This window comes from Macrosteles quadrilineatus, unplaced genomic scaffold, assembly GCF_028750875.1.
Source record: "Macrosteles quadrilineatus isolate MER2022 unplaced genomic scaffold, UCM_ALF_1.0 Scaffold_2__2_contigs__length_208266976, whole genome shotgun sequence".
NCBI classification, from domain to species: domain Eukaryota; kingdom Metazoa; phylum Arthropoda; class Insecta; order Hemiptera; family Cicadellidae; genus Macrosteles; species Macrosteles quadrilineatus.
The window spans coordinates 29,440,361-29,453,710 of NW_026542595.1; the positions used below are offsets into that span (position 1 = coordinate 29,440,361).

Consider the following 13,350-nt stretch of genomic DNA (forward strand, 5'->3'; position numbering starts at 1 on the left):
TTAAACGTTTGAAAACTTTCTTTACTTTTAGAAAGATTGTCAGAACAACACGAGTCTAAGTACCAGCTTTCAGGTTCTACCTTTACATTCAGATCAGTTATCCAACTTACATTTTTATTTTTGTTTTGACCATCTGACTTACCAATTTTGGAAATTGACCTATTACTAATGTTTGAGCTACTACTAAAGTTAGCTTGATTATTTTCAGGACAATCCTTTATCATATGGCCTGCCTTTCTACATTTGTAACAAGTAGGAATAAAAGGCTTTCTTGTCTTTGAGCTTTTATTAGAATTAGCTTGATTAGTATTTGATTTTGATAGAAAAGGCTTCCCAGTACTGCTTTTAAAAGTTGAAAATACTACAGAGGACTCAGTGGTATCCTTTTCAGCCATGCTATTTAATTTTTCTAGTACTTTACTATATTCTACTTTATCTGTACTCTCGACTGCCATCCTAAATGCCCTGTAAGACTCAGGCAAACCTCTTAGAAGTAGACACGCCTTCATTTCATCATCCACGGGTTTCTCTATGTCAGCAAGTTGAGCATTGAGGTCAAGAAATTTAGAAATATACTCACTCATGCTGTTGCATACTTCCAACTTTAAATCTAAAAGCTGGTCCAGCAGAAATATTCTCCTGTTTGTGCTCTTGACTTCATACTGCTTTGCTAAAATGTCCCATGCTTCCTTCGCTGATATGGCCATCCTGACATGTAGTTTTGGAGCTGCCTCCAGGTGCATGGCAATCTTGGCGAGTGCCCTCTCATCTTTGTCTGGATCCACAGTTAGCGGTGTCGTCTCTGCAGTAGTCCTTCGTGGTTCAATGCAATTCCACAATCCCTCATACTTTAGAGCCATCTTCATATCAAATTTCCAACTTGCATAGTTGGCTGACCCTTTCAACTTAGAAATTCCAGGGGCTGATGTGGAGTATTCAACTTTGTCTCCCATCATAGTATAAGTGTTCATTCAATGAAATTTACTATAATATTTCTTAAACACTTCCCTCAAAAATTAAACTGTTCAAAATAGGCCACAGAGAATATGTTACAATAAAAGTGAAACTGGGCCCATAACCACTTGTTTATAATTGATTTTCCTTTATAATAATAGGAGTAAAATGACTACACAGTATGGTTTCTAAAGTCCATAGTGGAAGTGAGGTTTATTTACAACAAATTAATAAACATAGCAAACACATGGCATATAATTAACACATGACAGCTGCTTCTAACTTAGTACCAAGAAGGCAATGAGGAACAAGATTATAAATAAATTCCAACACCTTATAGATAAGGATTATGATGATGTTATTGTGTAGTTTGTTTACAACTAAGGTTGGCTTCCTAACCTCTAACCTAGGTTAGCGATTCCAGGTCAAACTGGTTTATCCCCCCCCCCCCCATTCAAAATAGCCTCGTTACAATATTTATTTTTGCTTGAATTTTAAATTGACTTACCGATCATTAACCTCTCCGACACAGGTTCCAAAGACTTCTGAGAGGTAACGCTTCACAGCATTTTCTGTTATTTTCTTAGTCTTCCTTGAGAATTGCAACAGATTGATAACTTTCACCACTTTTACAACAATATTATTGCTTGTAAGTCCTCTTTGGTCAAAACTATTTTTTTCAAATTCTATTTCCATTCCTGAAAAAAAAATCTTTATCTTAGTACAGTAGCGCTAAATAAAATACCCCCACTGGAGCAAACCTGCAGACTACACAAATTTCCATTTTCCTGATGGGATTTTCCACAAAAATATTTCCTTTAACATGTCAGATTTATTTCTAATTTAAATTACAATAGGTTAGGTTTAACGAGTACTTAGATTTATTGATTTATTAAAGTTATTTTTTTTTTAGAAATTTTAATAACTTAGTATGAAATAATCAATTTGCCAAATTAAGAAGCAAACCAAAAAAGCTTTGTGGATTTTGTTCATTATAAGAATTACATAAAAGTTGTAAATATAGGCTTACAGTTACTGTATTTAGAATTTTTTCTATAACCATTATGCGTACAACGTCTAAGTCAAAGTGCTGAGTTATTGGTTTTATAAGCCCTATATGATGGATGTAATGAAATGATTGGGTATTTTTATGTGTTAAGTAAGGGTAATAATGTTAGAAACCACTTTTAAAATTTCAAAAAACTATAAATAAATTGAAAGTGTCTGATGATACGACCCGATCTAGCTAGTTGGTGAACTCATTTAAGTTTATTCAGCCATTGACATTCATATTCATTTTGATTTCATCAACATCGGACCACAATTGCTTGAGTTATCACAATCATGGGCACATACTATAGGCCTATAGGGAAAAGTTCTGGAACGGAGAAAAAAAAAACAATGAGCTACAAATCTTAGCACAAGGTAACTGGGCATAAAAATCATTAAAGTTCTCTATACGAAAATAAAGAACATCTCAAGTTCTTTCCAATGGTGCCAACCACTTCCTGTTTAGGCCAAAATTAAGACTTAGATGGTACCCGTCAAATGTTGTGGAAAATCAATGGTAAAATTGGTTCGTAATGGTAATATTGGCTACCATTTTGGATAAAGAAGAGATAGCAACCTCTAGTTTTCACCATTCTTTAAGTTTTTGTTAACACTTTAAAATGAGGTATCACTTGAAGGGGGTTTACATTTAAAATATTTGAGTTGCCCCCCAAATCCCCCCTTTTGGGGAGACACTCAAAAGTTTCAAAATCATAAAATGAAACTTCTTGCTAAGATTACACGATCACCAAAAGGATATATCTGTATATTTACTTGGAAAAATATTGGAGGGGGGTCTTGACTTATTATTCATCTGTATAACAAATTTTTAAGAGCGTACTACAGGGCTAAGTCAGCCAGGTAAAAAGGCCGCATCCTCATGCATGAGAGTGTGTGTAGCAGTGAGGGTCACCTAATCCTTCAGCGTCCACTGGGCTCGTGCCAGAGTATAGATTTTGCAATATTTTAATATAAAATACAGTCTGCAATAATATTTACCAGTCGTTTCAGCAGCAGGTGGAGGTTGCTTTTTCTTGAGCTTCGCCCCCATTGCCATTTGATGAGTTTCCACTCCTACTCTCAAGCTGGAAGAACCATCTGTTTCAAACTCATCAGAAAAACTAAGCGGCCACTGCTGCTTATCTTTTAAGCTTGTTACTTCTGATGTTATTCGTGCAATGTCGGTGTCTGCCACTCCATGACATTTGGCCCATTCATTAAAATTACCTGCGCAAGAAATAAATAAGGGTAGGCTATAAAAAGTTTAAGTACAATACATTTACTTGAGTACTTTAATCAGCATTTATAATATCCTTGTAAACTATATACCCTTATTGTACCTTTAAAAAAAGTTGTACCCCTTATTCGACTTAAATATCATACTTTTAAAAGTTGTATCTCAGGTTGATGCCAACAATACAAAATTACCAAAAGAATGTACTATTTTTATACCTTTTAATACTGTACTCCAAACCAAGGGTCTCTATCTCTAACCTTGTTAACTCAAGGGCAATATTGTAATTTTGTGGAAGAAAGGCCAATAATATTTAAGCGCAGAAAGCTTGGCCCCCCTCTAAATAATCCACAACGAAGAGCTAATTTTACAGGTCAAACAACTTCAGAGCAATCTATTTAAAGTGACAGCAATGCCACCAATTTAGCTAAAAACTTTAGGAAGAGTTCTGTTCACAAAATAGTAGGGATGGTCAAGTCTTGAAATTTCGGGAAATTTTCAAGAAATTTTAAATCTCGTTATACGAGACGAGATTTCTTTTTGGCCGAGATTTTTACCGAGACGGGAATAAAAAAAAAAAATAAAAAAAAAAATTTAAAACGCCTGCAGAAAGTCAATGCAATACCCGCAATACAGGAGCGTGTTGTAGTTGCGTTTCCTTTGTGAAGGCGTTCTTATTTAATTAATTCTTTAAATGTAAATATTACTTTAATTATTTTAATAATATTACTTTCATTATTTTAATAATATTACTTTAATAACATTTGAGAAGTTTTGTAAAGTGTAAGCAGTGTGAGGAATGTTTTATTACCTACTATAAAAAGTCAAAACAAGTAACTATTTTATAAAAATTAATATTGCTTTTATTTTATGATTTATTTTATTTTAGGATAAGTTGAACTCTATCCTAACTGATATCACTATGTTTCCTAATCGTAGGCATTTTTAATAAGTTAGGCGTGATTATAAAAAAAAATGTTATGCTGATGTTTTTTAATAAAAGTTTGTAAATATTCTTGCCTATTATCATTATTTTTGTATTTAAACAGTCATCTAACAATGTTACAAAATCAGGTAATAATTTTGAACGTGCATTTCCCGTTGTGTATGAGAAGGGAAATCCCGTCTCGATCTTGTCTCGAAATTTTATGAGAAATAAAAAATCTCGTCTCGTCTCGTCTCGAACTAAAAATCCAATCTCGTCCATCCCTACAAAATAGTCCCTTCCATAATAATTATGTATAGATACCTAATGATTTTAGAAGGAATACCGAAGTAGTAATCAAAATAATTACCAGACGTTATCATTTGTTTAATGATGTCAGAGTCCCCAGAAGGAATGTTTGAAAGAACCTCTTGTAGTGAGGAATGTGATGATGATGGAATGTTACATCCTTCTTGTGGCTCTACCTCCATTTGAAAATCTTCAAATGGGACCTACAACACCCATTAATCTCAAAACAAGATAGAGTTAAAATGATCTAGAAAATACATTGCTAGATAGCTTGAGCCATATAAGGGTTTAAAAAACAAATAAGTTCTTAATAGACTTAATCCTGTATTTGAAATAATGTTTACAGTGCAAGTATATCAAAACCTCAAATTTACTTCTCCGTTCAGTTCCAATTATTTCTTATTCATCAGTATTCAGAATATATATTGAAAATCAAAAACGTTAATCTACAAATACTAACCAATACTTGCTTGTCCTAAAATGACATTATTATTAGTAAAGGGGATAGCACTTAAAATGTGAAATTATCTCTTAAACTCATGAATATCAAATTAAGTTCAAACAGAATAGGAATCATGAGTTTCATTGAAAATAGGAAAAAACACAAGGGCAATAATCAATACAGAGACATGAACTTATAAAACTAAATAAAAAATAACAATTTAATCACATGCTTTCTTATATCCAGATCATGAGTGAAAGTCCAACACTCTCCCTCACAAATGATCTTGGTTAAGTCCAAGTTTTGTCACATGTCTTTCAAAATTAGGTTTTCCGAGAGCTTTGGTGGGAACATCAGCCGTCATTGATTTTGTTGGAGGATATATAAGTTCAATAGACCTTTCTTATTTTTTTCTCGAATAAAGAGTAATCTTAAGTTTATATGTTTTATTTTACACTGATGACAGGATTTGGTTACACTACTGGATAAAGTAGCCAGTCATATTTATCTACATCTTATGTATTGTTGTATTGTGTTTTCTTGTGGGAAATAAACTTAATTTATTCATTTTAAAAATTAGGCTGCATGATTATCATTGTAGATAGTTATCTTCTCATGAGAATCTCCCATTTCATGAATTAATTTTCTTAAGTGAATTGCTTCTTTAGTAGTTTCTGTGATTGAGTAAAATCATAGACAAATAGAAAAAATATAGACTGTCAAAGGACGGTTTCGGCACCCACCGCTAGGAGTGCCGTGTAGTTACGGCGCACACCGCTGCAGGCGAGGAGCGCAGGAGCCGTATGATACCAGACGCTGCAGCGGTGTGCGCCATAACTTCACGGCATCCCTGGTGGTGGGCGCCGAAACATATGCTAACTGCAGCACTGCTGACGGTCTATACAGGGTGTTGAAAATGTCTGGAACCAACATTATACCTGGTGAGTGGTTAAAGAAAAACAAATGATATTTTGTGTACGGATATACTATGGTTTTACCTATCTTTTGGTGCCTTATGAAAATTTTTACCACTTATAGGGAACGTCCTGTGGAGGATGCAGTAATAAGTTTAGATGGAAGCCTATGGTAAATGATACATCATTTTAAAGGCCATTTTTTTCTGAGTAAGGAGCCACAAGTTTCATCTCAAAAGGACCACCCTAGCAAAAATGACGACTGTTTGAAATTTAAATAACCACTTATAGGGAACGTTCTGTGGAGGATGCAGTAAAAAGTTTTCATTGAGGCCTATGGTAAATGATACATCATTTTAAAGGCCATTTTTTTCTGAGTAAGGAGCCACAAGTTTCATCTCAAAAGGACCACCCTAGCGAAAATGGCGACTGTTTGAAATTTAAAAATTCCGTTCCCTATAAGTGGTTTTTTAAATTTCAAACAGTTGCCATTTTTTCTAGGGTGGTCCTTTTGAGATGAAACTTGTGGCTCCTTACTCAGAAAAAAATGGCCTTTAAAATGATGTATCATTTACCGTAGGCTTCTATTAAAACTTTTTACTGCATCCTCCACAGGACGTTCCCTATAAGTGGTAAAAATTTTCATAAGGCACTAAAAGATAGGTAAAACCATAGTATATCCGTACACAAAATATCAGTTGCTTTCCTTTAACCACTCACGAGATATAATGTTGGTTCCAGACATTTTCAACACCCTGTATATATTCTATTTGTCTATGGTAAAATTTATCTTCAGCAGTTAAAAGGGGTGTACTCTTCTGTTTTCAAGATACCCAACTGACACTTCCATTTGCATACATGAAACTATATCCAGTGAATGATTTTCCGTTTGTTGACAAAGATCCCTAGTCAGCATCAGCAAATCTTGCAAGTGGTTTATTTTATTTTTCAAATTTGTATTTGTATTTGATAGTGACTTATCTTTTGTTGCTTGAAGGAACACATGCTTTGCAGCTTCCCTGTGCTTTTGAGAATAGCTATTGTTAAACTGGCTCAAATAACTGACAATATATGCTATGTCGGGCCTCGTTGCAACTGATAAAAACATCAGATTTCCTACCAGACTTTGATAAGGCTTGCTGACTGTTTCATTTAATGTTGGTTCTTAGAGTATTACTTTAGGACCCTGGGAGTTCCAATTGTCTTACAATCAGTCATATAAAAATTCTTAAAGACATCATCAATGTATTATGATTGTTTGCTATCAGGAGTTCCAATTGGCTTACAATTAGTGATATTAAACTTCTATAATACATCATCAATGTATTTTGATTGTTTGCTATCAGGAGTTTCAATTGGCTTACAATCAGTGATATTAAACTTCTATAATACATCATCAATGTATTTTGATTGTTTGCTATCAGGAGTTTCAATTGGCTTACAATCAGTGATATTAAACTTCTATAATACATCATCAATGTATTTTGATTGTTTGCTATCAGGAGTTTCAATTGGCTTACAATCAGTGATATTAAACTTCTTTAAGACATCATCAATGTATTTTGATTGTTTGCCATCAGGAGTTCCAATTGGCTTACAATTAGTGATATTAAACTTCTTTAAAACATCATCGATTTCTTTTTGATTGTTTGCTATCAGGAGTTCCCAACTGGCTTACAATTAGTTATATTAAACTTTTCTAGACATCATCAATGTATTTTGATTGTTTGCTATCAGTTTTCCTTCTTTTTGTTCAAATTTAATTCCTAAGCAATGGTTCAACCGGCGGGTGGATCCCGCATTTCAAAATGACTTCATCAGTTTGTTTCTTAATTTAATTTGTGAAATAATTCTTCGTTCTTAGAAGATGCAATGATGAGGTTATCAATTGAGATTAAACATGACAGTATGAAAATATAATGAACCACATATGTATAATATCGTACCTGTATGAAAATCACATGTTGTAAATTCTAACTAAATCACCTCTAAGAACCACTAACATAAGGAGGGTTGACAAAATACAACAAAATAGCCAAAATAGCAACTGCACTCAAATACGGCTTTTGCTACTTTCCTATCTCGTGGGGTATCTGTGTCTACTCATTTAATATATGCTACCCACCGTCATAAACACTAAAGCATATCGTATAAAAGGTTTTATACGATATGCTTAATGATAATAACAATAAGAATTGTTATTATAAAAAACAGATTCTGGGATAGGAAAATTTTTGAGAAATCAACGTCTCCTGAGGTCATGGAAAGTGAAAACATCATCATAGTTTTCTGCGATGGCAAAATTGTGAACAAATCCCACGGTCACAGAAACACCATCAATGACTTCCACAGTCAAATTCGTAAAATTTAAAGCGTAAATTTTTCGATTTTAAAATTTTCTGCAATCCCGAAGTAAAAGCTCAGCTCAACCTGGCCCATTTTAAATAAAATTCTCAAAATTTCAGTAAAAATCCAACTATTTGAATTGTTTATCATCCAAATGTGGTACAGTCCCAATTGATTTAGATAAATGGAGTTCTACTGTACTTATTTTATGATATGTATAAGTGTTGCACACTTTGACAATATTACGCTTGCAACAAAACTAGTCAGGTCAAGGTCAAAGTAACTGATATTTATTCAAACACCTTGTCATCAAATTTTTAATTTTCAGATGCAATAAAGTCCTACCGAAAGGTCGAATTCCTTTAGAATGTCAAAGTCACTGAGACTGAACCCTGATAGACTATTCTCACTGCAGGTGGGAGTTGCAGACGTCAAGTCACCGCTGCTGGTGCTGGGGTCAGACATGTTCCATTGTGTGACAGAAATGGGGACAGGAGGGCTGCTACGTCTTGGTCTCTTCCTATTCCTAATTTCATCTGAAAAACATATTTTGTATTATATAGAAAGAGTTTTATTCTAAAGCTAGATTAAACCAGGATTCCTTCCAGAGCGGTTAAATCAAATCAAATCAAAATTTTCTTTATTCATTGTATTAGTAAGATGTACACAAAGAGTACAGAATGGTGTCAACAAGTACTATTGTAAACTAGTAAGTACAAGTATATATATAATACAATCATATATATTAAAAAGTGACAGGTTTTTTTAATTTCACGATTTAAAATCAACCACTTGACGGATTTTCATACTTTTTGTGTTGAAAGAAATATAATTTTGAGAGCTAGAGAATGTCAAAGCCATAATTTTAGTTTAGGGTTTCAGTTTTTTTAGAAATTAAGTTTAAAATTTTAAAAAGTCTAGCAGCCGACGCTAGCTAAAGTTGTGTTAGTTACAGCGTTTATAACTAGAAAACTACTGAACCAATTGGCATGAAAATTTACAGGGATATTCCTTAGGTACTAGAATAACATAATAGCCTGTTTCCGTTTCAAAAACCCTTAAGGGAAGCGTCCTATGGCCCTTTGCAGTTTACATGTTAATCTTATGGAAGAATGTTTTATTTTGTTTACCATGCCATGTTTGTCATTTCTTGATTAAATTAAATTAAGGAAACAGCTGTTGTAATGATAACCTAATTTTTAAAAACAAATCTATGCATAACAAATGAGAGCTATCAAATAGGTTTCTATTCCATTTGTTTTTTACGAATATTTGTTGTCAATGTAACTGAAGGAAAGTAAGCGCAGCGAACGAGCTCCAACCTAAAGGTGAGTGAGCGTAGCGAACAAACTTCAACCAGGACGTGATTGAGCCATGCGAACGAGCTCATCTTGAAAATGAACGAGCATTTGACATAAAACCACATTAGGACAGGACGACGTCTGCCGGGCCAGCTAGTTTATACTATGTGTAATGCTATAATCATTGATACGTGCATTTATGGTAAGAGGATGAGAGATCATTTAAACATACATAGTAAAATAATAGATGTTCTAATGTATTTTTGAACAGTCTATAAAATCTTTAGTTTGTTTTAGTGTAATATAATTTGTTATAACCAACAGCTGGTTGAATATAAAAATATTCTAAGAACTATGAAGTTAGTTTATTTACTCTGTGATTTTGTCATTGATTATAGAAATTAAGTAAGATTCTATCACAATTGCTGTATACGAATCGAAGCTCACGAGTCTTCGAAAGAAAGCTTGTGAAAATTGTTTTACTACCCGAATTTTTTAGGACAGGTTGGGAAAGTAACAACAGCACAAGTTTTAATCAATCTTGGCAGCTTTTGCTTTACAATAAATTTTGAACTGCTTAAACTAAGCTTGAATTAGGAATAGACATATTGATATAACATAACTATATACAGTTTTAATGGACTACTCGATTCCCGTACGTAGGACGGGCCAACAGCTCGTAATAAATTAAAATTGTAATCGCTGTAAGAAATAAAATTAACTGTTACAGAGAACATATGCTAAAAAAATTCATTAAAACTGTACAAAGGTTTAACAATAATAAATTACTTCAATTTCTTTTTGAAGGACCCAAAATCAGTTATACATTTAGTGTTTTCTGGCAATGAATTATAAAATTTGATGGCTGAATATGTTGGCTTCTTCTCATAAAATGTTAGCTTATGTCTATTAAAACAAAAATTATTCTTATTCCTAGTTTCATATCTGTGGTTAAAACCTAGCATACAAAGACTATTTTGATTTTTTTTTATCCACAGAATCAGATCATAAATTAATTGGCCGCAAACTGTCATCTATATCTATAAAAGAGGAACTATGTATGTATGTATGTGTGTGTGTATGTGTGTATATACGTTATGGACTCCGAGACCGCTAGACAGATTGTAATGAAACTTTCAGGCATTGTTAAGCATCTTTCAAGGATGGTTCGAGTGAAGTTTGGTGCAGATCCGTCAAAAGGGCTCTGCCCTAGAGGGTTTTAAGTGGGCCAATGTCAGACTTTTTGATCCACTAGAAGGTCACATTGTTTTAGTTAGTAGAGTTTTCTTTTTATATTTTATCTTTTGTACATTTCATTATAAACTTGACTATTCCAATGCAATGTAATTTTGTAATTCTGGAATAAAGAACTTATGACTTATGACTTATGACAATGTTTACAAATGAATATAATTTAAAAGCAGATGTTTACTTTCACCAACTGTTTTGTAGGTTTGAATAATCACAACATTCTGTATTAGCATTAGTCATTATTTGAAATAGTGCCACAGTGTTTCTACAGAGTGCAGCACAGAAAACTATTTTACTTTTTAATAAGTCCAAATGTATTAAACCCCAATCGCAGCACACCTGTGCACTCAACAACGTTTAAATTCTCCAATGTTAAATATTAAAACATAAAAATCTTTATCAAAGTATTATGAACAATAAAAGAGATGACTTTTTTTTAATTTATGACAACAGTTAATTCGCAACCAAATGGTGAGTGAGCGTAGCGAACGAACATCAACCTGGAGGCGAGTAAGCGTAGCGAACGAGCTAACCTGAAAACAAGTGAGCGCAGCGAACGATTTCCAACCTGAAGGTGAGTGAGCGTAGCGAACGAACTTCAACCAGGACGTGATTGAGCCATGCGAATACTTATGAAGTTAAGCGGGGCAAAGCCCGCGGGTACAGCTAGTTATTCCTAAATTTAAAAAAATGTTCTCTGGCTGACTCAAACCACTTAAGTTTCATTATTATTCCTATTAGCTGTTGGCCCGTCATACGTATGGGAATAAAGTAGTCGATTATATCTTAATGTAATCCAGAACAGATATTTTACACACATAAAGAAAAATTGTGGCAGTTTTAATAGGGAAAATCGTCTTGTAAAGTAATACCACGTGGCCATCTATTTCTTTCATTTGATTACAGGTCTATACGATATGCATTTTAAATCCGATAATTTAACAATAAAACAGCGATTGTGTAAATTAGAAAAGCCTTGAAGTGGGATTGGCGGTCGATTCACACACACTGGTTTAAAGTACAGTAGCTAAATATAACCTTCCATTGCCTAATATTACTTAAAGGGTGCCTTATTTTACCTCAGTGGCCACTGAACCCTAAAGAAGATTTTGGCCTCTGATTCCCTTTATCCCTTGCCTCTTCTAATGTTGACCCCAGTCTGGAGAAGCCTTTCATTGCTTGGTCCTCCAAGTGGTCGTCTTACTTGTGGTGCTCCTTGGAATACATTTAAGTTGATGTATCTTCTCTCCACCACGCATAGCCTGTCCATCTGAGCCTTTAACTTCTGGAAATCACCTATATATCTGGGTGTTTAAACATTCCTCTTAGCTCTCTGTCCTTTCGTATCTCAACCTCCATTATCTTGAAAAGGACATGTATTTTCTTTGAACTTTATTCTCAAATCCAATAAGGGTTTTCGGTTCTTTGGCCAGGGTCTAAGTTTCTGAACCACAAAGTACTAATAGGGTATGGTATGAATCGAATTTGGTTTATAGCACACCCTGCAGCTTATTGGTCAGTTTTCTAGAGACCTACCACACCAATAGACATTTGCTTTACCAACCAAAAATCTGGTATGCCGAAATAGTTCTGACATAGTTCTGAAGGTGTTCAGTTAAATAGCATTCATTTAGAAAAAGAACTTGTCACCTGTAGAAGGGTTTTAAAACGTAAACACGCTAGTAAGGCTAGTGACGTAAATTTTCAAGGTTTATTATCCATATCGTTATCCGTTCTAAAATCCATGATAATTACCCACCCTCATTGAATATATTTACCTACATCTTAATTTCCCGTATTCATTTATTCTAACTATAAGATATTTAGTTAAAATAAAAAAGTCATTTTCCTACCATCAGCGCATCCACACGTAACCACTCGTAACCACACATGAACACGCGAAAAACAACTTTCTAGATTTTACAAAAGGTTAGTAAGTCTACTAACTTGCAGTATCCTAGGTCTATGATACCATTGTGTTTCATCTATGTCCATCCATCTGTTTATCTCTGGATAAAACCTGTCAAAGGTTGTGGTAATAATTTAAAATCACTATTCCTGATCATCTTTGATCTCCTTGTTTGATAACATCAATATTTTCAGGCCTAATTCAAACAAAGTTTAAGCAGTCGAACATTTATATTGTAAACAAAAAGCTTTCCTCAAAAAATAGAGGAGTAAAACAATTTGCATAGTCTTTTCTTTAAAGGCTCTTGAGTAGAGCCTCAATTTGTATACAGCAATGGTTTTACTTATCTCTGTGGTCTACTCATCTCTACTAATCTTACTTATTTTCTATCAATGGCAAAATCATAGACTTAAAAAAATAACCTCATAGTCCTATAGAATATTTTTATATCCATCCAGCTGTTAGTTCATGTCAAATTATATTGCACTAAAACAAACCTAAGATTTTAAAGACTGCCATAAAACATAAATTAGAACATCTAGTATTATTATGTATACAGTAGACTCTCTCTTATCCGGATACCTTTTAACCGGACATCGGATTAACCGGACTACACGGCGGAAATGACATCTGTTTAACCGGACAATTTTTATCAGCACATCGGTTTAACCGGACTAGATCGGCAGGAAGTGGGCAGTACTGAAACGACTGTTCT

General features: G+C 33.9%; 1 protein-coding gene across 3 annotated transcripts in view; it reads right to left on the minus strand.

Moving 5' to 3' along the window:
- Positions 1 to 13,350, minus strand: part of LOC128987148 (nuclear factor NF-kappa-B p110 subunit) — a 109,484-nt gene that overhangs the window by 52,757 nt on the left and 43,377 nt on the right. For all 3 annotated transcript variants that reach the window (XM_054407878.1, XM_054407877.1, XM_054407876.1), the window contains exons 10-13: positions 8,520 to 8,710; positions 4,534 to 4,675; positions 3,004 to 3,231; positions 1,463 to 1,652 (exon numbers count right to left, since the gene is read on the minus strand). In XM_054407878.1, the coding sequence (XP_054263853.1) occupies positions 1,463 to 1,652; positions 3,004 to 3,231; positions 4,534 to 4,675; positions 8,520 to 8,710 (751 nt within the window). The remainder of the gene's footprint in view (positions 1 to 1,462; positions 1,653 to 3,003; positions 3,232 to 4,533; positions 4,676 to 8,519; positions 8,711 to 13,350) is intronic.